The sequence below is a fragment of the Phocoena sinus genome, chromosome 3, assembly GCF_008692025.1.
Source record: "Phocoena sinus isolate mPhoSin1 chromosome 3, mPhoSin1.pri, whole genome shotgun sequence".
NCBI classification, from domain to species: Eukaryota; Metazoa; Chordata; class Mammalia; order Artiodactyla; family Phocoenidae; genus Phocoena; species Phocoena sinus.
In genome coordinates, this window is record NC_045765.1 from 112,783,455 (window position 1) to 112,811,128 (window position 27,674).

Sequence of the window (27,674 nt, forward strand, 5' to 3'; positions counted from 1 at the left end):
TGTCTGGACCTCTGAGCTGGCCCAGTTTTGCCTCAGGGTCATGTCTCAGGGCTCTGCTACTTAAAGTGTTCCAAGGACTGGCAATGTCAACATGGCCTGGGAACTTGTTAGACTCACAGCCCCATCCTAGACCTACTGCAACAGTCTGGAGTCGATCAAGACACCCAGATAATCTGAATGCATGTTAAATTTGAGAGGCACTCTTAAAGCAGTGGCACCAACTCTGGCGTACACATCAGAATCTCATGAAGGGCTTGAATACAATATGGATGTCCAGGCCCAGCCCCCAAAGATTCTGATTCAGAGAGCAGGGACTGGGCATTAGAATTGTTTAGAAGCTCTCCCGTGATTCTATGTGCAGCCAGAGATGAGAACTGACTTAAAGTTTCTAGAAGTTCCTTCTAACAAGGCAGAATTGATAAACTCTAAAATTTGAAGTCTTCAGATTTCATGCTTCTTAACCATTACATTTTATGTTGAAACCCCAAAATCAGCTCCTGGAGGAGAGAGAAACACTGAAAAAAAAATTTTTCTTTTACTTTGTTTTGGCCAGTTCCAAGAGTAACTAGGAATCTCATGATAAAAAATGAAACAACAAAAACACACAAAACAGGGACTTCCCTGGCGGTCCAGTGGTTAAGACTCCGCACTTCCATTGCAGGGGGCATGGGTTCAATCCCTGGTTGGGGAACTAAGATCCTGCATGCCACAGCATGACCAAAAAAAAAAAAAAGTGAAGATTTGGGGCTTCCCTGGCGGTCCAATGGTTAAGACGCCGTGCTTCCAGTGCAGGGGGCACGGGTTCGATCCCTGGTCTGGGAACTAAGATCCCGCAGGCTGCAGAGCCAAAAAACAGAAACAAAACAAAAACCACATACACACACAGAACAACTGAAGTTCTGCTGTTCAATGAGTCTCAGTATTGACAATCCCCGCCTTAGTCATGTTCTCACTCCCCAGCACAGGTCGCACAGCAGCACACTAAAATGGCCCAGTTCTGTGGTTATTAAGATGAGCAAAACAGCCTGACTGGCTCTGCCACCCACCCCGACATCTTCAGGCTACTATAAGTGCAGCTTTCAAAGCTAACTCTCTAGTGTTCATGAATCCTTTCCTGACGTGATGACCAGCCAGCTGGGTAGAAACATACTATGTTATCGGAATTCAAGATGCTGCTGAATCTGACGTCTAGTTTTGTGTTTCCAGAAGACCAATGTGCAGTTCCCATGACAAGAAGCACGGCATTTGCTGTTCTCTTAATAGAGATGCCACCACAGGTGGGTCATAGCAGCTGGCTGGAAACCAGGCCTCATGCAAAACTTTCCATTCACCAGGCCACACCAGACCTACTGCCTGAAATCAACTTCTGCTGCTCCAAGATAACGATCCCCTCAGCTGTGAGGCTGCCAGAAACCCAATATGGTGGCCCGTAGCTGTGAACCAACTGTTTACCTCTTTGTGCTTTATAATATGACCAGTTTCCATGTCTTCTTGAAGGTGACAACGTTGAGAAATCCTGCATAAGACCAGTGTTCTCAAATTTTCTTGAGACCTTAATACACTTAAAAATGATTGAGAACACCTTAATACACTTAAAAATTATGAGGACCCCAAAGAGTTTTTGTTTATGCAGGTTATATCCAGTGGTGTGCTGTAGTCAGCTTGTACCAGTTCACGAGAATTCAATATTCAGGAATTTTTCAAGCCAACTGTTAAACCATCAGAAGCTTGAAATTGGCAGGAGAGGGAATATTTACACCGTGGAAATTGGCAAATGCTACATATCAGAGCCTTTTTTCTTTTTCTGGAGATTGGGTTTAGCAGCAACGCCCTGCTTCTATTTACCATATTAGACATTAAAATGGAGAATTTTTGAAAATATTTCTTTCAGTTAAAAATAACAATAGGGCTTCCCTGGTGGCGCAGTGGTTGAGAGTCTGCCTGCTGATGTGGGGGACACGCGTTCGAGCCCTGGTCTGGGAAGATCCCACATGCCGCGGAGCAACTGGGCCCGTGAGCCACAACTACTGAGCCTGTGGGTCTAGAGCCTGTGCTCCACAACGGGAGAGGCCGCAACAGTGAGAGGCCCGCGCACCGCAATGAAGAGCGGCCCCAGCTCGCCACAACGAGAGAAAGCCCTCGCACAGAAACGAAGACCCAACACAGCCATAAATAAATTAATTAATAAAAAATAAAAATAAAATAACAATAAACCCATTACTCAGCCATAAAAATGAATGAAATCATGCCATTTGCAGCAACATGGATGAACCTAGAGATTATCATACCAAGTGAAGTCGGACAAAGACAAATATATGATATCACTTACATGTGAAATCTAAAAAAAATGATACAAATGAACTTATTTACAAAACAGAAACAGACTCACAGACATAGAAAACAAACTTGTGGTTACCAAAGGGGAAGGAAGTTGGCGGGGTACAAATTAGGAGTTTGGGATTAGCAGATACAAGCTTTATACATAAAATAAATAACAAGGTCCTACTGTATAGCACAAGAAACTATATTCAATATCTTGTAATAACCTCTAATGGAAAAAAGCTGAAAAAGAATATATTAATATAAATATATGTATCAATATAACTGAATCACTTTGCTGTACACCAGAAACTAACACAACATTGTTAATCAACTATACTTCAATAAAAAAATAAAAAATAATTAAAAGAATAATGAAAAGTCCATTACATGTTAACATAAATACTATATTTTCCACAAAGAAAAATTTCCCCCCAAACAGTGATTTCGTGAAGAGAGTTACCTTGGTTTTTATTTTGGCAAATCTCTTTAATGGCTGGCTAAATGGAAGAGTCAGATTTTCATATCTGCTCCTGCATTCAGTCTGTTGTGCTACCACGTCACCCGGCCTCTGGAAGACGCAGTTGTATACTCGTGAGAGAATCAGACCAAAACACTACCTTAGTCTTAAGAGAGTTCTGACCCCGTGCATCTCCTGAAAGGGTCTCAAGGACTCTGGGGATCATGGAATTGGAGCATTTCTCGTCTCTGCTCAGATCGCAGCTTCCTTAACTGCACCTTCTCCACAAATCACACTCAGTTCATCCTGCGGTTCATTATTCTCCATGCACATTTGGTCTAGCAATTTTGAAAGGAACAGCCACACAGCTGTGCAGTTCTGCCAGGAAACTACTGTTGGTGACTTTCCCAGTAAATTTCATGATGGCACCTAGGTGAGAAGCTACTAGCGGAAGGTCCAGGCCTCAGGAAAAAAGCTTCATCATAAACGTTGCTTAAGTTTTTCCATTTGCTCTCAGAGCTCAAGACTTCCTGAAGGACATGCCGACATTTCTCTTAATTTCTTAAATTCAAAAGTATAACTCCAAATTTTCCATGTGTGTATTTAACAGTCAAGAATTCCATTTCCTTTAAAATCCTATTTTTGACTTGGTGGAAAAAACATGCTTTTTTGTGTTAGGAAAATCTGTTTCTTGATTTCAAACATATTTTGAAAAATAACAACAAAAGAGCTTAAAGGTCACTTTCTGTTTAGAGTGGGAATCCTATTTTTCTGGTGGTCATGAGCTGGGCTGACTTCATTCAATACACCCATTTCTGAAATACTGTGGACACTCCCCTCAGAAACTTAAGCTTGTGTGTTAACTTAAAAATTCTGTGTGCTAACGGAATTCTTGTTCAGTTGAAATAACTCTTCTGCTGACTATGAATTTAGAAGAACATTATCAGAATTTTGGGTTGCTTTTCAGCTCTCAGAGGTACTTGTAACTTTGCTTTTAATTCCCCATCCTCCCTCTGCCCCAGGTAGTGTTAGATGGCAAAGAACTGTCACTCAAGGGTGGCCCTTCCTTGAGTTTCGACATATGTATCCTCTGACATTTAATTTGTTTCTCTCTTCACTAGGAAAGAACTGCAGAGTCAGAGATATAGAAAACAAACGTATGGTCACCAGAGGATGTGGGGGAGGAGGGATGAATTGGGAGATTGGGATGGACATATACACACTACTATATAAAATACCTATATAATACCTATAATACCTATAGGTATTATACCTATAATATATATTATACCTATACCTATAGGTACCTATAGGTACCTATAATACCTATATAAAATAGGTAACTATGGGCTTCCCTGGTGGCGCAGTGGTTGAGAGTCTGCCTGCCGATGCAGGGGACGCGGGTTTGTGCCCCGGTCCGGGAAGATCCCACATGCCACGGAGCGACTGGGCCCGTGAGCTATGGCCGCTGAGCCTGCACGTCCAGAGCCTGTGCTCCGCAATGGGAGAGGCCACAACAGTGAGAGGCCCGCGTACCGCAAAAAAAAAAAAAGGTAACTAATAAGGACCTACTGTATAGCACAGGGAACTCCACTCAATACTCTGTAATGACCTATATGGGAAAAGAATCTAAAAAAGATAGGAACTTCCCTGGCAGTCCAGCAGTTAAGACTGTGGGCTTCCACTGCAGTGGGCACAGGTTCGAGCCCTGGTCGGGGAACTAAGGATCCCCCATGCAACACAGTGTGCCCAAAAATAAATAAATAAATAAATAAATAAAGAGTAGATATATGTATAACTGATTCACTTTGCTGTACACCTGAAACAAACACAACATTGTAAATCAACTACTCTCCAATAAAAAACAGACAAACAAAAAAAAAACAACTGCAGACTCTATCCACAATGCTCATAACCCAGGAATCTGAGCATGTTCTCAGTGACATAATCTTGAATTTTCCTAAGAACGGATTTAAAAAAAAAGACACAGAAATCTAATCACCCAATGCCTTTGGTAGAGATTGTGCTTTTTTTTTTCTTCGAGTTTCATTCTCTGCGCCCCAAGAAGCCAACCTTTATGGGTTCCATCACCCAGGTTCCCTTGACCTCTGGGGTAAGTTAAAATCAGGAGCAATGGGGAGGCATCAGCAAGAGATCAGAAGGTGGGGGGAGAGGAGGTCTGTGTATTCCCTCCTCCACTCGTTTTAGGCCTGGGGTGGTAACAGCTTTCCCTAATTGCTAGGCCCTGGGGTGCTTCACCAGCTCTTGCTGGTTCCCTTAACCCTGGCCATGCCTCTGCAAATCACCTTTTCATTAACCGCTGTTCAGCTAAATCCTTAGACTGGCCTTCCTGACAGGCTCTAAAGATACAATAAAATCTTATTCCAAACAGATACCAAGCAAACTTTCAGGTTTATTAATAGAGGTTACATACATTTTTTTAAGAAAAGAACATAAAAACAGTGATGTAATATTTTATAAGTACATACTGATAATACAGTAATGAGTCTTATTAAGTCAGAGGTATTTTAATATAAACAGAATGAATGAACAATGACAGTATATCTCCACTAAGTTGGATAAAATGAATATCGTAACTAAATTAATAAAAACAATGTTAGCTTCTACTTACAAGACATACTTTTATGTAAATCGTTCTATGGCATTTGGAAACCATTTGCTCTTTTAAATAGGTAAGTACTTGCCTTACAACTTTCTACTCTTTTTGTTTAAAACGCCAACATTTTTTCATAAGGAAAAAAGATATAATTCAACCTAATTTTCAAATTATTTTCTCAAATACATGATGATATTCTGTACTTGATACTCATCATAGCTTGTAAAATCATCTCATTAACTCTTAAGAAAAGTGAATGGAAAATAGAGAATAATTCTCCTGGATTTCAAAGTCAATTCCATTTTCTTCTGCCATTTCTAATCCGACTAATATAATTAATGTTTTAAAAATCTGACTTGAGTAATTTATTGAACAAAACATTTGTAAATAGGGTCAAATTAAGACAGACTGAAGGACTTAATCTTTTTTTATCCTTAGTTGTCATTTTGGTTTATTTTTTTCAATCTCTTTTATGTAAAATTTTGTTTTCATGTTGATACATAGTCAGATTGACGATCATATTATGTACAGAACTTATAATTTTTATCTTGCTTGAATAACATTGTAATAAAACATTTCATATTCTGTTACTGAAGGAGTTATTTTTAAAAACACGCTTCCTGTACTATATTATGTTTATCTCAAGTTATAACTACAGGAAGAAGTAACCCAAATGTTCAAAGTTCTTTACCTGCCAGGATTATGTGGAACTTGCTTGGTGACATCTGGCTAAAAGCACTTCTTTACCTAATGATGTGTTTCTTTCACACGTCCCACTCTGTGTATCGGCCCACTTTGTTATTCTTGAGAGCAGGTTTCAGTCTGATTCAATTCTATTTGCCCAGCACCCATTAGAGAGCTTAGAGCACACAATGGGTGTCCATGTTTGCTATATAGGTGTTTCCACCTGGGAATGGTCCTTGCAGCACAACTTTTAGAAGTGAACGTGCCTTCTTTCTCCATTCTTAAAATGGGCAGTCTTTTATATCCATTATCTCTTGGGATAGCACATCCTACTTCGCCAACTTCTAATAAACATGATAAGCGCATGGCCAATCCTTGAGGGAATCCCAGCAGGAGACAGCAAACACGGTGGTCCTGATCTCTCTGAACTGGCCCTGTCTTGTATCTACTGCTTGGAGTCCTTCATCTGGGGGCAGGGTGCTTTGAAAGCCAGCTTCAGGTCACTGGTGGGACCTCTGCTCATTCTTAGTTTACACACACGGCGTGTAAAACAGCAAAAATGCTACCCATATCTGTTTTAATGATTTTTAGAATTCAAACTTTGATACGTTTAACATGAAAAACAGCAGAACTTTCTCTACACACAGATAGTACTAAGTCTCATCCCTCAATAACTTAAACATTGCTGTTGGACAATTTCAAAACACTTATTGGCAAAAGTTGTATAAGTCCAGACTGTAGAATCCCTCACTATTGATGGACTTCTTCAGATGTTCAGGGCTAAACTCCAACCTAAACTTTGCATATGAAATCAGAGAATCAGAGTTTACTTCCATAATCTCTGGTGAAAAAAAGAGAGGGTTTCAAAGTGCCTATTCTATACTGCACTGCAAATGATACAAGTATATGTGTATAAATACACATATACACACACATATATCTAAAATAAATCACGTAAATTTATGAAAAAAGTGACATTTCAGTTCTTGTTGTAACACTCTCTTGTAATAACATTGTTTTCTATTCCTGTTATTTTTTTTTCCTGTAACTAACAAATATATATGCTTAATGGCTCTCATAAGGAGGCATGTAAATCATACATTTGTTGTTTTAGATGGTAAAGTAAATACTTTTTGTCAGGGACTAAGTAGAATCCTCAGGTTATTTGCTTTTTTAACATTTTCTTTTTAACTCACTGTCGGTCCCTTTTCCTAAGTTAACAGCTTTTTGTACACGCTGCTATTCAGGTTACTAGAGCAGGTGTCCATTTTACTTGCCATCAACTGACCGCTGCTGTTATAACTGCTGGGATCTGAACTTTCTTTGCAGCATAAGATACTGTAGAGGTACCTCTGGCACTCAGAGGAAGCATAGTAGTAAATCAAGGGGTCAACGCAACAGCTTATGCTGCTGACACAGACACACAGGAGGTAGGCAAAGTAGGCAGCCTCTGTCATGGAATTCTGGGAAAGGAATGCGTAATGTAGAATCAGCAGGATGTTTGTGGGTCCAAAGCAAAGGACGAAGATGCAGAAAACAGCAGCTGACAAGAACAAAGCCCGGGACTTCTTGCTCTGGTTGGCAACCGCGGAAGAGCTAAGAGATCGGATGATAGACACGTAACAGACTGTGGAAATGATCAATGGCACAAAAAAGAAGATGGCAGAGAAGGCCGAGAAGTAATATGAGTAGTAGCCTTCGAGCAGTGTTTGGTTGAGCACATCGTGACAGGTGGTTATGTTGAGCCCCGGGACCTGGGTGGTCTGCTCCTTGAGGAGCAGAGGTACCACCCCCGCGATGGCCATGGCCCAGATGGCCAGACAGGTAAAGGAAGCCCTCCCCAGAGTACGCCAGGAGAGCGACTGCATGGGGTATACCACAGCCAGGAACCGGTCAATGCTGATGACCGTCATGAGCATAATAGAGGCATACATGTTACAGTAGAACGCAGCGGTGATGAAGCGGCACATGACAGACCCGAATCTCCAGTCACTTCCGGAAAAGTAGTAGCTGATCTTAAATGGGAGCACAGACACAAAGAGCACGTCTGCCATGGCCAGGTGCAGCATGTACACCATGGCGGGCTTCTTGATCTTCATCTTCAAGGTGAACACGATGATGGCCATAATGTTCAGAGGAAGGCTTAAGAGGAACACGCCGGTGTAGACGGAGGGGATAAAGAGCGTCAACCAGGTGCCGGTCAGATATCCTGAGGCATCTTTTGAGATGAACTCGGGGGGTAATTTTTGAGGAGGACTGCTTCTATTGTTGGAGCTTAATCTGTCTTCTATGAATTCACTTTCATTTTGGTCCTCATCCTCCTTCAGTGGGATTGGTTCAAATATATCATTGGGATTCCTGAGAAAAAATGTCCGGGGACCCAGAGTATCATTTGTTGCTTCTGACTCTGAAAAGTAAAAATTTTAAAACGAATTACAAAGGCAAAAGAGACAAGGAGAGAGTACGCTTTACTTTTGCTTTTTGTTTTCTTCCTGGGAGAGTGGGTGGTAAGGAGCAGGTGATACTCAAGGGGATCACAGACTTTATCAGGGAATTAGCTAACTCGAAGTAGTGTACCACATTTTGTTCTGGCACAGCAAACCCTTTTCAAACTCTGCTCCTCAGAGATATGAGGTGAACGATACACTTTCAGAGATCTGCAGACATCAGGAAAGGCTGAGGACGTGATGTGAAAGAAAAGAGCCGTAACTTCTTTTCTATACGAGCCACTGTCTATATAAACAAATCACTCCCAGGCTATGTGACTTCTCTTTCGTCTGTATGTCTGCATGTATACATTTTCTCCATTTAGCTTGTGGCCACCCCTTGAAATCCATTCTTCCTTGTGGAAAAATCCACATAGAAAGTTGAGGGAACATCTTAAAGGTTACGGAGCTACAGGTGAACTTGAGTAGGACCAAGGGCACCCATTTCCATGACTGTTATCCATGTGACAGTAGCTGTCCTTTACTAGCTTCAGTCTGTTTACACAGTAGAATGTCGCAAATCTCTCATCATATTTGGGTCCAAGCCACAGTCTCAGGTTATCGTCTAATGTAACCACAAGGTACCTACCACACCATCATCTTCCTGTCTCCTTCCTTAGCGGGCCAGTGGAGCAGATGTCCTAAGCCAGTGGCCTTCCTCAGCTCAGTTCCAAAATGCCACATGCACGCAGGCAGAGGCCAGGCCAACCAGGCTCTTTTGAGTATCAACCAGAAGTCAGTTGCAAACGTCCTTATTTTATTACCCTCCTCCACCAAAAACATCCATGTGAAATGTTCATCAAAGAAATGCAGCACTTAGCAACTGGAACTCAACCAGCTTTTCCTTCCCAGGAGCTTTGCTAACATTCTGTCACTGAGGAGACTCAGACAGACAGCCTTTGCTGGGCCTTGGCAAGCTGAGGAGTGGGGAGAGAAACCACAGGGGGAAAAGGATGAGGTTTCTATCCCTGGAGGTATTGGCCACAAAGGCTGGATACACACGTCACTCAGAAGTCATGTCAGAGGAATGAAAACTGGCTGGAAATTGGGTAAGTACAGTAGATTTTTAAGCTTTCAGTTTTATTTTTCAGTAGTGGAACCTTCCTGCAAACAAAAACTTACACAGAGAGGCATAATGCAATAAAAGAGATAGTTCTGCTTCTGTAGGGTCCTACCAGACCCTAGACAAAAATTACAAAAACCTCTGGATCCCTTTCCTCCCCCAAATCAATGACCTGAAGTTATTTAGGTTCACAGGGTCATGTCAGGGAGGGGAGGGATGGATCTTCAAAGAAAGGATGGCAACCGATGGGTTTCTTGTTTTCAGTGGCTTTTAGCTTGAGAGAAGGCCAAAGTCAGTGCCACAAAAGATGGTCGAAACTCGGATAGAAAACCCATAGTCTCTATTGCCTGAAGAACCAGAGGACAGAGTTCAGGGCAACTACAATCACTGGAAAGTGAGGAGAGAATCTCAGAAAAGAAAATTTCAGAGAGGGATAGAGAGAGCACCAAATTCCAGTGCAAATTCTGCCCCAGGCTTGGGTTGACTCTAGAACCTGCACACTCAAGGAAGATGTGAAGCAGAGTTAACTGCTAGAGTTAACACATTTTTGACTGGAGATGTATTTTGGCCACAGGTGTTAGTTTCTGCAAAAATCCTCGGGTCAATAATGCGTTAAAAGAACGGAAGTGTTATTTGGACTTCTTGCTCAAGAGGAAACGTCTGCAGTTTCAGTTCAACCAAATTAACTGCCTGCTAAAGCAAAAACACCAACATTTTTTGGAGAAATAAAACAAAATCTTGAGTTTTTACAGTAGGATAATGTCCAGCAGACAATTCAAAATCATTCGATATAAAGAGAATCAGGAAAGTGTGACCCAGTATCGAGAGAAAAGGACAATCAATGGAAACCAATCCCAAGATGACCCGGATGTTGGAATTCGCAGATAAGGATTTTAAAGGGTATGTTACAACTATGCTCAATGAAGGGAAGAAAAAGATTTCATTGAAATGAATGAAAAAATAGAAAATAGCAACGAAACCAACCAATGGAAATTCTAGAGCTAGAAAATAAAATACAATAAATTGGCATCTATTTCCAAAATGAAAAGCAAACCTAGAGTAGCACCAACCGATACACAGTAGAACAGGGCCTGGTAGTGAAAGCTGGAGGTCAGATGACCTCAGCAAGAACATGAGTGGTCCCCTGAGGGTAAAGGGGTGATCTGGCAGATCTGTCACAGGGGAAGAACAAAAAATCTGCAGTGATCTGTATCATTTTCACAGACCTAAAGAACAAATGTATGAATACCAAGGAGGGAAGGCGGGGATGGGATGAATTGGGAGATTGGGATTGACATATATACACTACTATGTATAAAATAGATAACTAATGAGAACCTACTGTATAGCACAGGGAACTCTACTCAATGCTCTGTGGTGACCTAAATGGGAAGGAAATCCAAAACAGTGGGAATATATGTATACGTATAGCTGATTCACTTTGCTGTACAGCAGAAACTAACACAACATTGTAAAGCAACTATACTCCAATAAAAATTAATAAAAAACCAATCTGCAGTGATGAGCCTCTGAGTACACATATACAGCTAGATTGTTCCCCAAGGGTAGGAAACTGTTCCTATTGAACGCTGAGTCTCCAGTACCCTGCCCCACATGTGGTAGGTATGGACCTTAAGTTGGCTTTTAATCACGGATTTGCATTCTAATACTGGCTCTACCAGGAATCACTTAACTGCTCTGAACTCAGTCTCAGAATCATTAAAATGGGATCCCAATACCTGTCTGGTCTACAAATCTGGCAGCCAGGAGCATCACATGTTAAATAGGATATATGTTCACTTTGTAAACTTCAAAAATTAATCAGCGTAAGAAATTATTATTCTTCCCCTATCACTTCAATGTGGTTTGCTTTTTGCTCACTCTCAATCATTTTAAATTAAAATGGAATCTGTCCCTCTTCCCTTCCTAAACATTTAGCACTGTTTGGTTTATCAACCTTTTCCCGAAGTATCGCTTCCTTCCCCTTTTGAGGCATCTAATTCACTCTGTGCATCTTGATCCAGTCACATGGGGGCCTGACCCTGGTACAACGGCCCCTGTGGGAAGTGAGGCTACCCTCGAGGTCAAGAATGTGTGGGAAGCGGAAGAAAAGAATGAATGAGTTCTGGCATTTTAAGGCCACAAAGATATGTGTCCTCAAAAACGCTGACCCACAGGAACCTTAAAACAACATGACTCTCTGCTGTAGCTTTGGGGACCTGGCCAGAATGAGGACTCCTGTCACGCATGGAAGGAAGAAAAGTGCAGGCACGCATGTGTGCAGACACACGTGAGCAACAGGACATGACCTAGAGGAGTGACACCTCTTGAAAACTACTGAACACTCACAACTAAGCTCTTAGATGCCATCACTTGGTCTGAAAATTAAACTCTCATTAGGCTTTACTCTGTATTTAGTACTTTGGGAACGAGTATTTGTTTTCAAAATTTTCTTCCCTGGCTAGGCCTTCTTGGGCAGTATGGTGTTTATGACAGAAACATTATACGCACTGGAACATGACATTTTATAGGCTGGAGCCCAGGAAGAATGCATAATCCCTTGATTAAATATCATTACCTAAGGTATCACCTTTCCTTGCCACCATAGGTTTGATATTTTGGCTTTTATGGGATAACAGAATGTCAGCAAGTTTTGTTTGTTTGTTTAACTATATACCAACATCAAAGAAAGAACAAAACCAATTCCAGGTGACTAGATAAATCCAACTAGCTCAAGCCCCTTAAGGTTGAAATTTGAGTTTGGGTATGTTGCTTTTCCTTTAGTCCTAGCCCAACTCATAGGTCAAGGAGAAAGTGCCTGTCAGCGTACAAAAAGCTCTTGTAACCCATCTGTGTTTTTATTTTTAAGTTATGGTTTAAAAAAAATTAAAAAAAAAAACGAAGTCAGGTCCTAAAATTGGTTCTCATACTTGTTGCTAAGTTTCACTTAATTTAGGTTTCTCTAAAATGGCTCTAGAGTAATTTTGTTGTTGACCATAGCGTATTGCTAACGAGCTTAAAAGCTTAAAAATCTTCTAACTCTGAAGATTTTTAAAAATTAGTCAGTCAGGCACAGTGCTTTTTCTGACTTTGACGAGATCTGGCCTTGGAAGCAGAGTGGTGACCAGATGCTCTCTCAAGGTCCCATGTGATCCTGGAAGTTATTTATACCATTTCATCCTCCCACAACATGCCAGCCTTGGTTCCCACTCAGAGCACTGGCCTATAGGGCTCATGCTTTCTGGGAATTAAGAAAGCAGAAGTCCCAGGACCTCGCCTACGTTCACACACAGAGCAGGAGAGATGTACCCTGCATTTCTCCACGAGTGACTCAACACTACAGGTTAAAGAGAAATAAAGAGGATGATGGAAAAATGATGGAAACATACTAACTCCAAGCAGAAAGCAGCAACATTACAGGAATACTCCACTGTCTCAAATGCAAACGCACACCATGAAAAGAAGTGCTCCTTAAAGAAACGGCTGGTTCCAGATCCGGGGGGAGGAAAGACACAAGAGGAGTCTTGAACGTCCTCAAAGAATATTCGGGTCAGGTCAGAAAGACTCTGAAGTCGATCCAGAGAGAGCTCCCCATTGGCCAAAAATCATTAAGAGAATAATGATGGAAATGAATGGAAACACTGGAAACATGTCCTATTTGTTAAGATCTATGAGTTCATAATGATGCTCAAAGGAAAATAAAACCTTTTTTGTCACTGTTGGAGGAAATGAGGGGACCCAGTCTGAAAATTGGTAAATAAAGGCAAGATTCAAGCATTTATCTTACCTTTTCTATAAACAAAATATTTCAGGGAAACCAAATAGTCAATGAAGGAAATTTCTATTTTATAAAATAATTCCAGCTCATAAACACAGAAGCAGTAACAGATTTAGAAACGCATCTTAAAGTTCTTAGTGAAATCAGATTTAGTACAATGGTCATCAGTTGTTGCTAAAAACGTTAGGTGAAAGGATGGGTGATAGGGAACTTTCTAACACGTGGATCACCTGACAACACCTGAGTCCAATGAGTAACCTTAAAATCTCAAAAAGAGAGACAATCTTGAGGTGATGAAACAGGTGTGTACACAGCACCACTGCTCAGGTAGTCTAGCAGAAAAACAAACTTGGATCAGGTTAAGCCTCCAGATGGACCACATTACAGAAAACACAGAGGACAGAAGGGCATGTTGAACACCCCTACAAGATGCAGCTGGCCAGATCCAGTATATAGAAAAGTCTAGAAGACGAATGACCCTGTTTCTCTGACAAACAGCCTTGAAACAGGAAGAGAGGGAAAACCACTACAGACTGAAAGATTTAAGAGACACATCTACCTAATGCAACAGTGGACCATGTTTGATCCTGATTCAAATAAATCAACTGTAAAAAGTATTTATGAGACAATCAGTAAAATGTGAACACCGACTGAATAGTACATGATATTAAGAAATTGTCCATTTTTTAAGGTGTTATAATGGCAATGTGGTAATGTGAAGAAAAGAGTTCTTATTTCTAAGGATATAGACTGAGGTATTTATGGATGAAATGATACAATGTCTGGGATTTGCTTTAAAATTGAGGAAAGAGAGGATACAGATAAAACAACATATAGGGGGTAATTGCACTGTCAACTTTTGGTATGTTTGAAAATTTCCATAATGAAAAGTAAAAATAAAAAAAGAAGAAAAAGAAAAGCAAATATTTTATGCACATTTACTTGCCACTAAAAACTAAGGACAACAGATCCACCAGAGGGGAGACAGCAGAAGCAAGAAGAACTACAATCCTGCAGCCTGTGGAACAAAAACCACATTCACAGAAAGATAGACAAAATGAAAAGGCAGAGGACTATGTACCAGATGAAGGAACAAGATAAAACCCCAGAAAAACAACTCAATGAAGTGGAGATAGGCAACCTTCCAGAAAAAGAATTCAGAATAATGATAGTGAGGATGAGCCAGGACCTCGGAAAAAGAATGGAGGCAAAGATTGAGAAGATGCAAGAAATGTTTAACAAAGACCTAGAAGAATTAAAGAACAAACAAAGAGAGATGAACAATACAATAACTGAAATGAAAAATACACTAGAAGGAATCAATAGCAGAATAATGGAGGCACAAGAACGGATAAGTGACCTGGAAGACAGAATGGTGGAATTGACTGCTGCGGAAGAGAATAAAGAAAAAAGAATGAAAAGAAATGAAGACAGCCTAAGAGACCTCTGGGACAACATTAAATGCAACAACATTCGCATTATAGGGGTCCCAGAAGGAGAAGAGAGAGAGAAGGGACCAGAGAAAATATTTGAAGAGATTATAGTCGAAAACTTCCCTAACACGGGAAAGGAAATAGCCACCCAAGTCCAAGAAGCGCAGTGAGTCCCATACAGGATAAACCCTAGGAGAAACACGCCAAGACACATAGTAATCAAATTGACAAAAATTAAAGACAAAGAAGAATTATTTAAAGCAGCAAGGGAAAAATGACAAATAACATACAAGGGAACTCCCATAAGGTTAACAGCTGATTCCTCAGCAGAAACTCTACAAGCCAGAATAGAGTGGTATGATATACTTAAAGTGATGAAAGTGAAGAACCTACAACAAAGATTACTCTACCTGGCAAGGATCACATTCAGATTCGATGGACAAACCAAAAGCTTTACAGACAAGCAAAAGCTAAGAGAATTCAGCACCACCAAACCAGTTCTTCAACAAATGCTAAAGGAACTTCTCTAACTGGGAAATACAAGAGAAGAAAAGGACCTACAAAAACAAACCCAAAACAATTAAGAAAATGGTCATAGGAACATACATATCGATAATTACCTTAAACGTCAGTGGATTAAATGCTCCCACCAAAAGACACAGGCTTGCTGAATGAATACGAAAACAAGACCCATCTATATGCTGTCTACAGGAGACCCACTTCAGACCTAGGGACACATACAGACTGAAAGTGAGGGGATGGAAAAAGATACTCCATGCAAATGGAAACCAAAAGAAGGCTGGAGTAGCAGTACTCATACCTGATAAAATAAACTTTAAAATAAAGAATGTTACAAGAGACAAGGAAGGACACTACATAATGATCAAGGGATCAATCCAAGAAGAAGATATAGCAATTATAAATATTTACGCATCCAACATAGGAGCACCTCAATACATAAGGCAACTGCTAACAGCTATAAAAGGGGAAATCGACAGTAACACAATAATAGTGGGGGACTTTAACACCTCACTTACACCAATGGACAGATCATCCAAAATGAAAATAAATAAGGAAACAGAAGCTTGAAATGACACAACAGACCAGATAGATTTAATTGATATTTATAGGACATTCCATCCAAAAACAGCAGATTACACTTTCTTCTCAAGTGTGCATGGAACATTCTACAGGATAGATCACATCTTGGGTCACAAATCAAGCCTCAGTAAATTTAAGAAAATTGAAATCATATCAAGCATCTTTTCTGACCACAACGCTATGAGATTAGAAATGAATTACAGGGAAAAAAAAGTTAAAAACACAAGCACATGGAGGCTAAGCAATACGTTACTAAATAACCAAGAGATCACTGAAGAAATAAAAAAATACCTAGAGACAAATGACAATGAAAGCATGACAATCCAAAACCTATGGGATGCAGCAAAAGCAGTTCTAAGAGGGAAGTTTATAGCTATACAAGCCAACCTCAAGAAACAAGAAAAATCTCAAATAAACAATTTAACCTTAAACCTGAAGGAACTGGAGAAAGAAGAAAAAACAAAACCTAAAGTTAGCAGAAGGAAAGAAATCATAAAGATCAGAGCAGAAATAAATGAAATAGAAACAAAGAAAACAATAGCAAAGATCAATAAAACTAAAAGCTGGTTCTTTAAGAAGATAAACAAAATTGATAAACCATTAGCCAGACTCATCAAGATAAAGAGGGAGAGGACTCAAATCAATAAAATTAGAAATGAAAAAGGAGAAGTTACAACAGACACTGAAGAAATACAAAGCATCCTAAGAGACTACTATAAGCAACTCTATGCCAATAAAATGGACAACCTGGAAGAAATGGACAAATTCTTAGAAAGGTATAACCTTCCAACACCGAACCAGGAAGAAATAGAAAATATAAACAGACTAATCACAAGTAATGAAATTGAAACTGTGATTAAAAATCTTCCAACAAACAAAAGTCCAGGACCAGATGGCTTCACAGGTGAATTCTATCAAATATTTAGAGAAGAGCTAACACCCATCCTTCTCAAACTCTTCCAGAAAATTGCAGAGGAAGGCACACTCCCAAACTCATTCTGAGGCCACAATCACCCTGATACCAAAACCAGACAAAGGTACTACAAAAAAAGAAAATTACGGACCAGTATCATTGATGAATATAGATGCAAAAGTCCTCAACAAAATACTAGCAAACAGAATCCAACAACACATTAAAAGGATCATATACCATGATCAAGTGGGATTTTTCCCAGGGATGCAAGGATTCTTCAATATATGCAAATCAATCAATGTGACAAACCATATTAACAAATTGAAGAAAAAAAATCATATGATCATCTCAATAGATGCAGAGAAAGCTTTTGACAAAATTCAACACCCATTTATGATAAAAACTCTCCAGAAAGTGGACATAGAGGGAAACTGCCTCAACATAATAAAGGCCATATATGACAAACCCACAGCAAACATCATTCTCAATGGTGAAAAACTGAAAGCATTTCCTCTAAGATCAGGAACAAGACAAGGTTGTCCACTCTCACCACTATTATTCAACATAGTTTTGGAAGTCCTACCCATGGCAATCAGAGAAGAAAAAGAAATGAAAGGAATACAGATTGGAAAAGAAGAAGTAAAACTGTCACTGTTTGCTGATGACATGATACTATACATAGAGAATCCTAAAGATGCCACCAGAAAACTACTAGAGCTAATCAATGAATTTGGTAAAGTTGCAGGATACAGAATTAATGCACAGAAATCTCTTGCATTCCTATACACTAATGATGAAAAATCTGAAAGAGAAATTAAGGAAACACTCCCACTTATCACTGCAACAAAAAGAAAAAAATACCTAGGAATAAACCTACCTAAGGAGACAAAAGACCTGTATGCAGAAAACTATAAGACACTGATGAAAGAAATTAAGGATGATACCAACAGATGGAGAGATATACCATGTTCTTGGATTGGAAGAATCAATAATGTGAAAATGACTATACTACCCAAAGCAATCTACAGATTCAATGCAATGCCCATCAAATTATCAATGGCATTTTTTACGGAAGTAGAACAAAAAATCTTAAAATTTGTATGGAGACACAAAAGACCCTGAATAGGCAAAGCAGCCTTGAGGGAAAAAAACAGAGCTGGAGGAATCAGGCTCCCTGACTTCAGACTCTACTACAAAACTACAGTAATCAAGACAATAAGGTACTGGCACAAAAACAGAAATATAGATGAATAGAGCAAGATAGAAAGCCCAGAGATATACCCACACACCTATGGTCAACTAATCTATGACAAAGGAGGCAAGGATATACAATGGAGAAAAGTCAGTCTCTTCAATAAGTGGTGCTCGGAAAACTGGACAGCTACATGTAAAAGAATGAAATTAGAACACTCCCTAACAGCATACACAAAAACAAACTCAAAATGGATTAGAGAGGGCTTCCCTGGTGGCGCAGTGGTTGGGAGTCTGCCTGCCGGTGCAGGGGGCGTGGGTTCGTTCCCTGGTCCGGGAGGATCCTGCGTGACGCGGAGCGGCTGGGCCCGTGGGCCGTGGCCGCTGGGCCTGCGCGTCCGGAGCCTGTGCTCTCAGCGGGAGAGGCCGCGACAGTGAAAGGCCCGCGTACCACAAAAAAAAAAAAAAAAAAAAGGATCAGAGACCTAAATGTAAGACATGACACTATAAACCTCCTAGAGGAAAACATAAGAAGAACACTCTTTGACATAAATCACAGCAAGATCTTTTTTGATCCACCTCCTAGAGTAATGGAAATAAAAACAAAAATAAATGGGACCTAATGAAACTTAAAAGCTTTTGCACAGCAAATGAAATCATAAATGAGATGAAAAGATTACCCTCAGAATGGGAGAAAATATTTGCAAACGAATCAACAGACAAAGGATTAATCTCCAAAATACATAAATAGCTCATGCAGCTCAATATTAAAAAAACAAACCACCCAATCCAAAAATGGGCAGAAGACCTAAATAGACATTTCTCCAAAGAAGACATACAGATGGCCAAGAAGCACATTGAAAGCTGCTCAACATCACTAATTATTAGAGAAATGCAAATCAAAACTACAATGAGCCATCACCTCACACCAGTTAGAATGGGCTTCATCAGAAAATCTACAAACAACAAATGCTGGAGAGGGTATGGAGAAAAGGGAACCCTACTGCACTGTTGGTGGGAATGTAAATTGATACAGCCACTATGGAGAGCAGTATGGAGGTTCCTTAAAAAACTAAAAATAGAATTACCATATGATTCTGCAATCCCACTACTGGGCATATACCCAGAGAAAACCACAATTCAAAAAGACACATGTGCCCCAATGTTCATTGCAGCACTATTTACGATAGTCAGGTCATGGAAGCAACCTAAATGTCTACTGACAGATGAATGGATAAAGAAGATGTGGTTCATATATACAATGGAATATTACTCAGCCATAAAAAGGAATGAAATTGGGTCATTTGTTGAGACGTGGATGGATCTAGAGACTGTCATACAGAGTGAAGTAAGTCAGAAAGAGAAAAACAAATATCGTATATTAACGCATATATGTGGAACCTAGAAAAATGGTACAGGTGAACCAGTTTGCAGGGCCGAAATAGAAACACAGATGTAGAGAACAAACGTATGGACATGAAGCGGGTAAAGCAGCGGGGGGGGGGGGGGGGGGGGATTGTGGTGTGATGAATTGGGAGATTGTGATTGACATGTATACACTGACGTGTATAAAATTGATGACTAATAAGAACCTGGTGTATAAAAAAATAAATAAAATTCAAAAATTCAAAAAAGAAAAAAAAAGATTGAACGTAGAACAATTGGAGGGATAAAAAACAAGCAAGCAAACAAAAAAAACTAAGGACAACAGTTTTTGCTTTTGCTTGTCTTAGTTTTGAGGGGGGGAAAGTTCTTGAATGTTTGTGTGAACATAGTTTTACACTGAGAGAATTCATTTGATACCAAACCCTCCAAGGTTTTTCTGGAATATGGAGGAGTTGGTGTATGAAGAACACTTAACATTTGTCGACCACCTACTTACTATATACCAGGTACTTCGCTTAAGGTACCTCTGTAACATTTTTACGAGATAAGCATTATAACCACCGTTTTATGGACAACATGGGGGCACAGAGAGGCTAAGTAACTAATACAACGTCACACAGCTAGGAAGTGAAGGAGCTGGGATCTGAATCCAGATCTGCCTGGTTCTAAAGCTCATACCCTTTGAACCACACCATCTTACCCTGTCTCTTTAAAAAAGTTGTGAATTCAGGACCTACTCCTAAGAGAGTACTACTTTTTTTTTCTCTAAGCATTTCACCAAACAAGTGAATCTACCCACCCTTCTGAACTATAGCAGGCAGGACATGGCCATGTGAATGTATAAGTTCAGTTGATGATGCGCACAGCTGTTGCTTGGGAATCAGGAATCCTGCTGACCATGGTGACACACCAGCCACATGCCAACAACCCAGTCCTCACGGGACAGTTGTAGTAAAGAGATGTTCAAGGACTAAACAGAGAAATTTTTAAAATATTGTCCCAGATGCAGCAGAGTAAGAGCAAGTAAGTGAACAAAAACCTCTTATGGAAAAGCCAGAATTAAAGGTAGAGTAAGGTACACACTGGCTGCAGAGTGAAGAAGAGATCGCCAGTATATGAGGTTGCCTCTCCTCCCATCCCACCTTCTGCAGCAGGGACTCCACAGGGAACATAGGAAAGCAAACCGGGGGGAAAGCTGGGAAAGCGGAGGTTACAGGAAGTAAAGGCAACCAGAAAATGTAAATGTCAGTGCACCCAAGGCCATTGCAGGCACTAAGAAGTGTGTGGGTCCCCTCCTGAAGGCCAGGGCCTGACTTGTGGGGTCAGAACACTAGCAGGCCTCTCTGGGAAGGACTCTGATTCCCTGGCTCTCCCCCTTCCTCCAGGCCTGTTCTCCACCCAAAGTTACAGGCCCTGAGCCCAGTGTCCTGGGAACACTGCTCTCTACTCTCCAAGACGAGCTAAAAAGAAAACTAATTCACAGTAAAGGATGTTTATAATCACCAATTGCCCCGGAACCAAGCTGTCTCCACTCTCCAACCCCGCCCAAGTTCTACTGAAGTTTGTAAACCTGAACTCAAACAAATTATGTTCTAGATATGATAGAAACCATCATAAACAGCACTTCCTGGAAAGCATAACACTTCTTGTAAAGCCAAAAAGTACTTCAGTTGTGGTAACTGCAGAACAGTGCACCGCACCTGCTGCACTAGGTTTTAAATGATGGCAGAGAATTGACAGTGCTTATGAAATCAATTTACAGGACTTTAACAAGACTTTTAAAAGACAGAACAGTGTAGGGCTTCCCTGGTGGCGCAGTGGTTGAGAGTCCGCCTGCCGATGCAGGGGACACGGGTTCGTGCCCCGGTCCGGGAGGATCCTACATGCCGCGGAGCGGCTGGGCCCGTGAGCCATGGCCGCTGAGCCTGCGCGTCCGGAGCCTGTGCTCCGCGACGGGAGAGGCCACAACAGTGAGAGGCCCGCGTACCGCAAAAAAAAAACAAAAAACAAAAAAAAAACCCAAAAAACAGTGTAGAAAATATTGGAATGCATAGCATGTGGTAAAGGTGAGTACTGGTTAGTAAAACTTCTGTTTCTATACACTAGGATTGCCCACATAGGCAGCAACTGTGTCATCATGTAAAGCGTATTTCTTACAGTTCTTACGGCTGGTTAGCAAAAAAGAAAATACTGGAAAACACTCCTTTAATATACCATAATACCTGACTTCTAATCCACCATAGACTTGAAATATAAATAGATGAGATTAGATTATGTCCTTTCCTAAAGTTCACTAAATGTGTTTTGAAGTGCAAATTTCAGATTATTCCTGTTATTTCCAACAGCAGGTTCTTTTGAAAGCAAATAAACGTGTAAGGGCCGCTAATGGCCTTTTAAGCGGCAAAACATCACTGGATGCCTTGGGATGGAGGAAAAGGAGGTGTAACTTCGTGGGTTTTTCCAAGCCTTATCCCAAGGTCAATGTGGGAGAGAGTGTCTGGGGGAAGCTCAATCTAGAGAGTTATATACTCTGACAGTTTTAGGCATAAGTATGAGAGGGTGAAAGGCAGAATGAAAGAAACCACAAAAAAGGGAAACAAACAGAAAATGCTCAATGTTGAAACTGTGAGCCCTTGATACTAGCATCACAGTCAAAAATAAACCAAGGCCGTGGTTCCTAATGATGCTTCTGGGATTTTTGTGAGTATCCCATAGTAAAAGGGATATAGTTCCCCAGATACAAAAGGCCAAACATTGTATGATTCCATTCATATGAAATATGGAGAAGAGGTAAACCCAGAGAAACAATAAGCAAATTGGTAGCTGCCAGGAGTTGGGGGTAGGGAGGGTGAGGGCTGAGCACTTGATGGGGACCGGGTTTCCTTTTGAGGTGATGAAAATGTTCTGGAACTAGATAGAGGTGGTAGTTGTACAACATTGTAAATGTATTAAATACCACTAAATTGTATGCTTAAAAATGGTTAATCTGGGTTTCCCTGGTGGTGCAGTGGTTGAGAGTCCGCCTGCCAATGCAGGGGACACGGGTTCGTGCCCCGGTCCGGGAAGATCCCACATGCCGCGGAGCGGCTGGGCCCGTGAGCCATGGCCGCTGAGCCTGCGCGTCCGTCCGGAGCCTGTGCTCCGCAACGGGAGAGGCCACAGCGGTGAGAGGCCCGCATACTGCATTAAAAAAAAAAAAAAAAAAAAGGTTAATAATTTTATGCTTTGTAGATTTCACCTCAGTTTTAATTAATTAATTAATTGATTTTGATATTTATAGAGTTTATTTTGATATTAATCTTATTTCCCATTTTGATTCTCTTCATTTCTTTCTGTGGATTCAAATTACCATCTAGTGTCAATTCCTAACTCCAACATAGCTTCATTCTATGCCCCTCCTTTGCACGGTTATTGTCAAATATATATTACATTTCTAGGTCATATGCTCAATAGTACAATTTTATATTGTTTTATGCAATTATTTTTCTTTAATTCTTTTTGTCACAATTTAATCTTTTTACTTTTTCATACCATTTTTAAAGGTTACTTTCCATTCACAATTATTATGAAATATTGGCTACATTCCCTGTGTAGAAAAGTACTTGCTGATTCATAAGAAATTTGACTTTCAGAGGTTTTTGGTTGGCTTAAAGCAGCATCACTGTCCAGTTTTGCGCCTTTTGTTGGGCTGAAGACCACAGCCTCTCAGTAACAGCCAATTAATTGGCACATTCATGATAGGGATCTATTCACAGACTGCCTTATCATCTGCTTCAGAAAGTAAATGGCAGGATACCACAATCCATGCATCCATGTTTACAAAACACCTCTGTGCATGGGCTGCCAAGCCAAGGGGGCACAGACTTTGCCTTCCAGGGGTTCTGGGAAGCACAGCAGGATTACTTCTCTGCTGTCGGCTGGGGTGTGGGGGTGGGGGTGGGGTGTCTGGATGGCTTCCCCTCTACATTGGGTGGTAGAGAACGCTTGCACTTAGGAAAGAAAGGCCTGTGATCAAATCCCAGTTCCACTTAATTGCACTTGTGACTTAACCTCAGTTTCCTTACCTGTAGAATGGGGATGACATCTACTCAAAGGGTGGCTGGAGGAATAAGTAAGGTAGTGTATGTCACGTACCTAAGCAGGGTGTTGGCTGTAGCAGGTTCTTGATATCAGGTGGCTGTTTTTAATTAAATGTGAACACGTGGGGTGTGGGAAGGGCATTTTGGCCAGAGGGAGTGGCCAGGGGACAGAAGCCAGAGAAAGTTCTACCTTGGAGGTTGAACTAGAGGGTGGGGGCCGGATGAAGTACAGGTAATGTAACAGGCTATGTAATAGGGGAGGCTCTGTAATAAGGGAGGCTGGACAAGGCTAGGGACCCATCCTGCAAGGGAAGGGGCACCTCCCTCTATGCTAAGGAACTGGGCTTGACCCTGTGGATAGGAAGGCAGTACACAGAATCTCCCATCCAAACCCCTCTGCCACAGTCACCATCAGCTGTTCTGGTACCTTTCACTCTCCAGATCTTTATAGAATTTATGAACATCACCTCTAGGACACTGACCCTCTTTGATGAAAGCATCTCACTTAAATTTCCTGGACAAAGGAATGTAAACTGGTTACTGAACTTAGGAATTTCTCAACAAGTATCTGCTGAGTGCATATCTGTTCTAGACTCCACAGGGATAACCTTATAACCTTAGCCTGGGAGACGACATACTCACAAAGTGACAATGCAGGAAATGCCAAAATGAGTGGGGGAACAAAAAGCCCAGAGTGCTTCAAGAAAGCTCACACTGGTGGGCAGGGCCAGTTCTGGAGGCATTTCCTATAGCTGGGGCCTCTCAGCTCCTCACATCACATAGAGCTGGTTAAGACAGACATTGTTTAGAATTGCGGGTACACAGTGATAATAAAAAGCAGACCTATTTTTGGTTGATTTTATAAGTGATTTAAAACTCCAAAGACAAAGCCCCACTTATTCCTTGCATCCAGGACCCCCTCCTCCATTTGGAATTTGGGTGCATCATCTCTGAGACTTAATTTCAGAATCAGCAAAAGGGGATAAACATTTGAGAGGGTGAAATGAGATAATGTGAACTGAAAATGCCTCTGGGCCCAGGGTTTGACCCAGAATATGGCACTTTTTTTTTTTCTCAGAATATGACACTTAACATGAGTTCCTTTTCTTCTCTCATCCTCTTTTCTTCTCTCCCTCCCAAAGTAGTCCCAGAATCCAGTGTAGATAAATCAGCCAATGTTATTCAGTTCTCTTTCTGACTATGCCAGCTCTGTGCATCCTAGCATACCCCACTCGGGTTGACGAAAAAGTAAGAAGTGTGGCAGAAACAGCAGTCTTGACCTCTCTAGCTAACACAGGCCAAAAATCTTTGGGTTCCTATGTGGGCCTCTTAGTGTTCCTAAAAGCATCACCTCAAAACTCACCCTGAGCAAACATGGAGAGCAGGGAAAATGCTGTCTCTTGTCACCTCTTAATCTCCATACGCCTACACTCCTTCTGGTGTGGAAACAATACAGAGTACGCAGTCTTTCACAGATAATAAGAAAAACAGCTAGAATTTGTTTCTAAGTGAAAAAAAGGGGGCTGAAAGCTTACAAAGTACTAGTGCTACAAAGAAATAAAAACATTTTCCCCCTCCCCCCCCCCTTTTTTTTTTTTTGCGGTACGCGGGCCTCTCATTGTTGTGGCCTCTCCCGTTGTGGAGCACAGGCTCCGGACGCACAGGCTCAGCGGCCATGGCTCACGGGCCCAGCCGCTCCACGGCATGTGGGATCTTCCCGGACCGGGGCACGAACCCGTGTCCCCTGCATTGGCAGGCGGACTCTCAACCACCGCGCCACCAGGGAAGCCCCCCCTCCCTTTTTAACTAGGGTTTTTACAGACTAAAAGCAACTTCTCCGCCCTGCTTTAAGAGCGAGAGGTTGGAAAATACATTTATTTGCTCAAGCAGTCAGATACTTAAAAATACACACTATTAGTAATGAATGCATTCTAGGTGAGAAACCTCCTGCTCCCAGCAGATCAGAAACTGAAATGGTTTCATCCCATAGTGTCTGAGGGAGCCGGATTCTGAGGAAGGGATCTCTTTCCTCAACTCAATTGGAAGCTTGGAAGACTGGGTTCTAGAGAACAAACAAACAAAGCCTCCCAAGCGCCGCCACCGCCTCGTGGCTATCCTGTTAGCACCCAACATCCCGCACCATGTCCGCCTCCTGCACACAAGGCCTGTGGTTTTCTACTAAGCGGGACAAGGCACTAAGCTTTTCTCTACAACACCTTCCTGGCCTGCAAACTGTGCAAGAAAAACAATTCCAACAAGACAAAACTTCAGCGGGAGCGGTTCTCGACCGCGTTCGAGCGGTTCTCGACCAGGACCGCTTTTTCTTCCGAAAAAGCCGGAACGTTTATTGGTGGAGCAACGTGAAAACCTTTCTTTTTGGGGTGGTCCTGGGAGAAACAGGCCACACAGTGACAACAAATGCAACGAGGTCCCGCAAGCTTCCCCAAGAAAATCCGACCCCGCTCCTCCTCCATATCCAAAACCCTGCCGCGGGGCCGGCTGCATCCTCCAAAACCCAGTGCAAAGGGGCATCAGCTGAGCCCGCAGCGGGGGTGGGACGGGCACCCCACCAGGATATGAGTTGGGGAGACTCCGATCTCAGCCCTAAGGCGCAGTCAGGGGCACCCACTGAGTCCCGGAGTAGCAGCGTCCCTCCTCCTCCCGCCCGCCCCATTCCCGAGGAAGCCCGGGATACGAGGCCGGGGGTGGGGACAGAGAGGGAATGCCGGGGTCAACTCTCACCTGGTTTGGGGCCTCGGGCGCGGGCCGACAGCAAGGGGCCGCATAGACTGAGCCCCGCGGCGACGAGCAGCAGCCACCGCGGCCCCATTGTCCGGAGGCTCAGGGCGTTCGGCGCGGTCGGTGCGGCGCTGCTCCGGGAGACGGGCCCCGCCGCCGGGAGGCTCGGGCCGCACGCTCTGTCCCTCCACGCCCTCCTCGCGCAGAGTCCGGAGGGCGGCAGGGGCGGGCAGACACAGCGCTAGCCGCTGGGCAGGAGAAGGCTGCTCGGCGTGTCTAGCGGCGCTGGGCAGGACAAGGGGCGCCGGGCGCGGGCGGGGGCGGGGTGCGCGGCCGCCGGGCCTGTAAGGGCGCCCCCTGGCGTCGAGTGTGCGCCTCGACGCGGCCGCCGCCCGCCGGTCCCTCTGCAGTCTCTGGGCCACCCACGGGGCTCGGCGACCTAGCCGGCCCTCTCTCCCGGTGCGCCGGCCGCCCAGCGCCCCGGCTGCTAGACACTGCCTCGCAACTGAGACATTGTTTCCTCGGCCTTCGCCTTGGACCCGCGAAGCTACCAGTAACTCAGTCTGGTGGGAACCTTTGCTCTCGGGGAGCAAAGACATTGGCAGAGAACCTCCGATCAGGGATGCGCCCCTCCCTGCCCTCGGGCCGGACCTCAGGCCGAGCAATGCGCCGCATTTGAAAATTCGGCGTTCAGCTACAAGTTTGAAAGTGACTTGTGTTTTTGTAATTTGGGGATAGTGGATTTAAAAGTTGATACTGTAGAGACAGGGTTGCCTGCTGATGAGAAGGGGCTCTTAGCTTTGAACAGAATTCTTGACGTTTCTTACTCGCTTCCCTTTGTTTCCCTACTTAGATATTTCATACGTCGGGCACTTATTTCTTCGACACAATGACTGCGAGTGGATACAATCATCCAGTACCAAGAACAGGTTCTCCGCGTTCGCACTCGGGCACGGCTGCAACTTTCTCCCTCTATCCAGAGCTCTCAGCCGCGCTGCGCATCCACCTGCGCGGCCTTTTCCGGAAGGCGGGCGGGCTGGGCTTTCCCCAAGCGCCGGGCAGTACTTGGGCGCCTCCTGCGAGCGGGATGCCCGGAGGGCGAAGTGCCCAGGTAACTCACACTTTCTGCACGCTACGACCCGAGTTTAATGGAGTTCGGCCAAATTCAAGTCAAGAGGGGGAGGGCACTCGAGCCTCTGGCTGAGGGGCCCCTGGGGGACAGCGCGGCTGAGGCTCCGCAGGGAGGAGCCCGCAGATTATTTTGTTTAGAGAGCATATCTAGTGAGCGCGTCTTTCAGACCGCAAAGGGAAATGGGTCCCCTCAACGGGCCGTTTCTGGGAAAGTTTACCCGCAGCCCCTTCTCCTCCCAGATGTCGGGGTGTGTTCTGCACCCTGGGTCTGATAAACTGCTATTGAGAGTCACT

The 27,674-nt window shown here is 42.7% G+C and overlaps 1 protein-coding gene across 1 annotated transcript; it reads right to left on the reverse strand.

The window, feature by feature from the left end:
• Nucleotides 1–5,172: 5,172 nt before the first annotated feature.
• On the reverse strand, nucleotides 5,173–26,557 carry F2R (coagulation factor II thrombin receptor). Its single transcript, XM_032628212.1, has 2 exons — nucleotides 26,253–26,557; nucleotides 5,173–8,487 (listed from the first exon to the last, which is right to left on the reverse strand). The coding sequence occupies exons 1-2, from the start codon at nucleotides 26,338–26,340 to the stop codon at nucleotides 7,292–7,294; spliced, it is 1,284 nt and encodes a 427-aa protein (XP_032484103.1). The 5' UTR covers nucleotides 26,341–26,557; the 3' UTR covers nucleotides 5,173–7,291.
• Between the last annotated feature and the right edge of the window lie 1,117 nt (nucleotides 26,558–27,674).

Bases quoted from the DNA above. Each gene is read 5' to 3' on its own strand.
- F2R (XM_032628212.1), bottom strand. From the start codon at position 26,340: ATGGGGCCGCGGTGGCTGCTGCTCGTCGCCGCGGGGCTCAGTCTATGC. The intron at 8,488-26,252 runs GTGAGAGTTGAC...TTTACTTTTCAG, and splicing joins CGCCCGAGGCCCCAAACCAG to AGTCAGAAGCAACAAATGAT.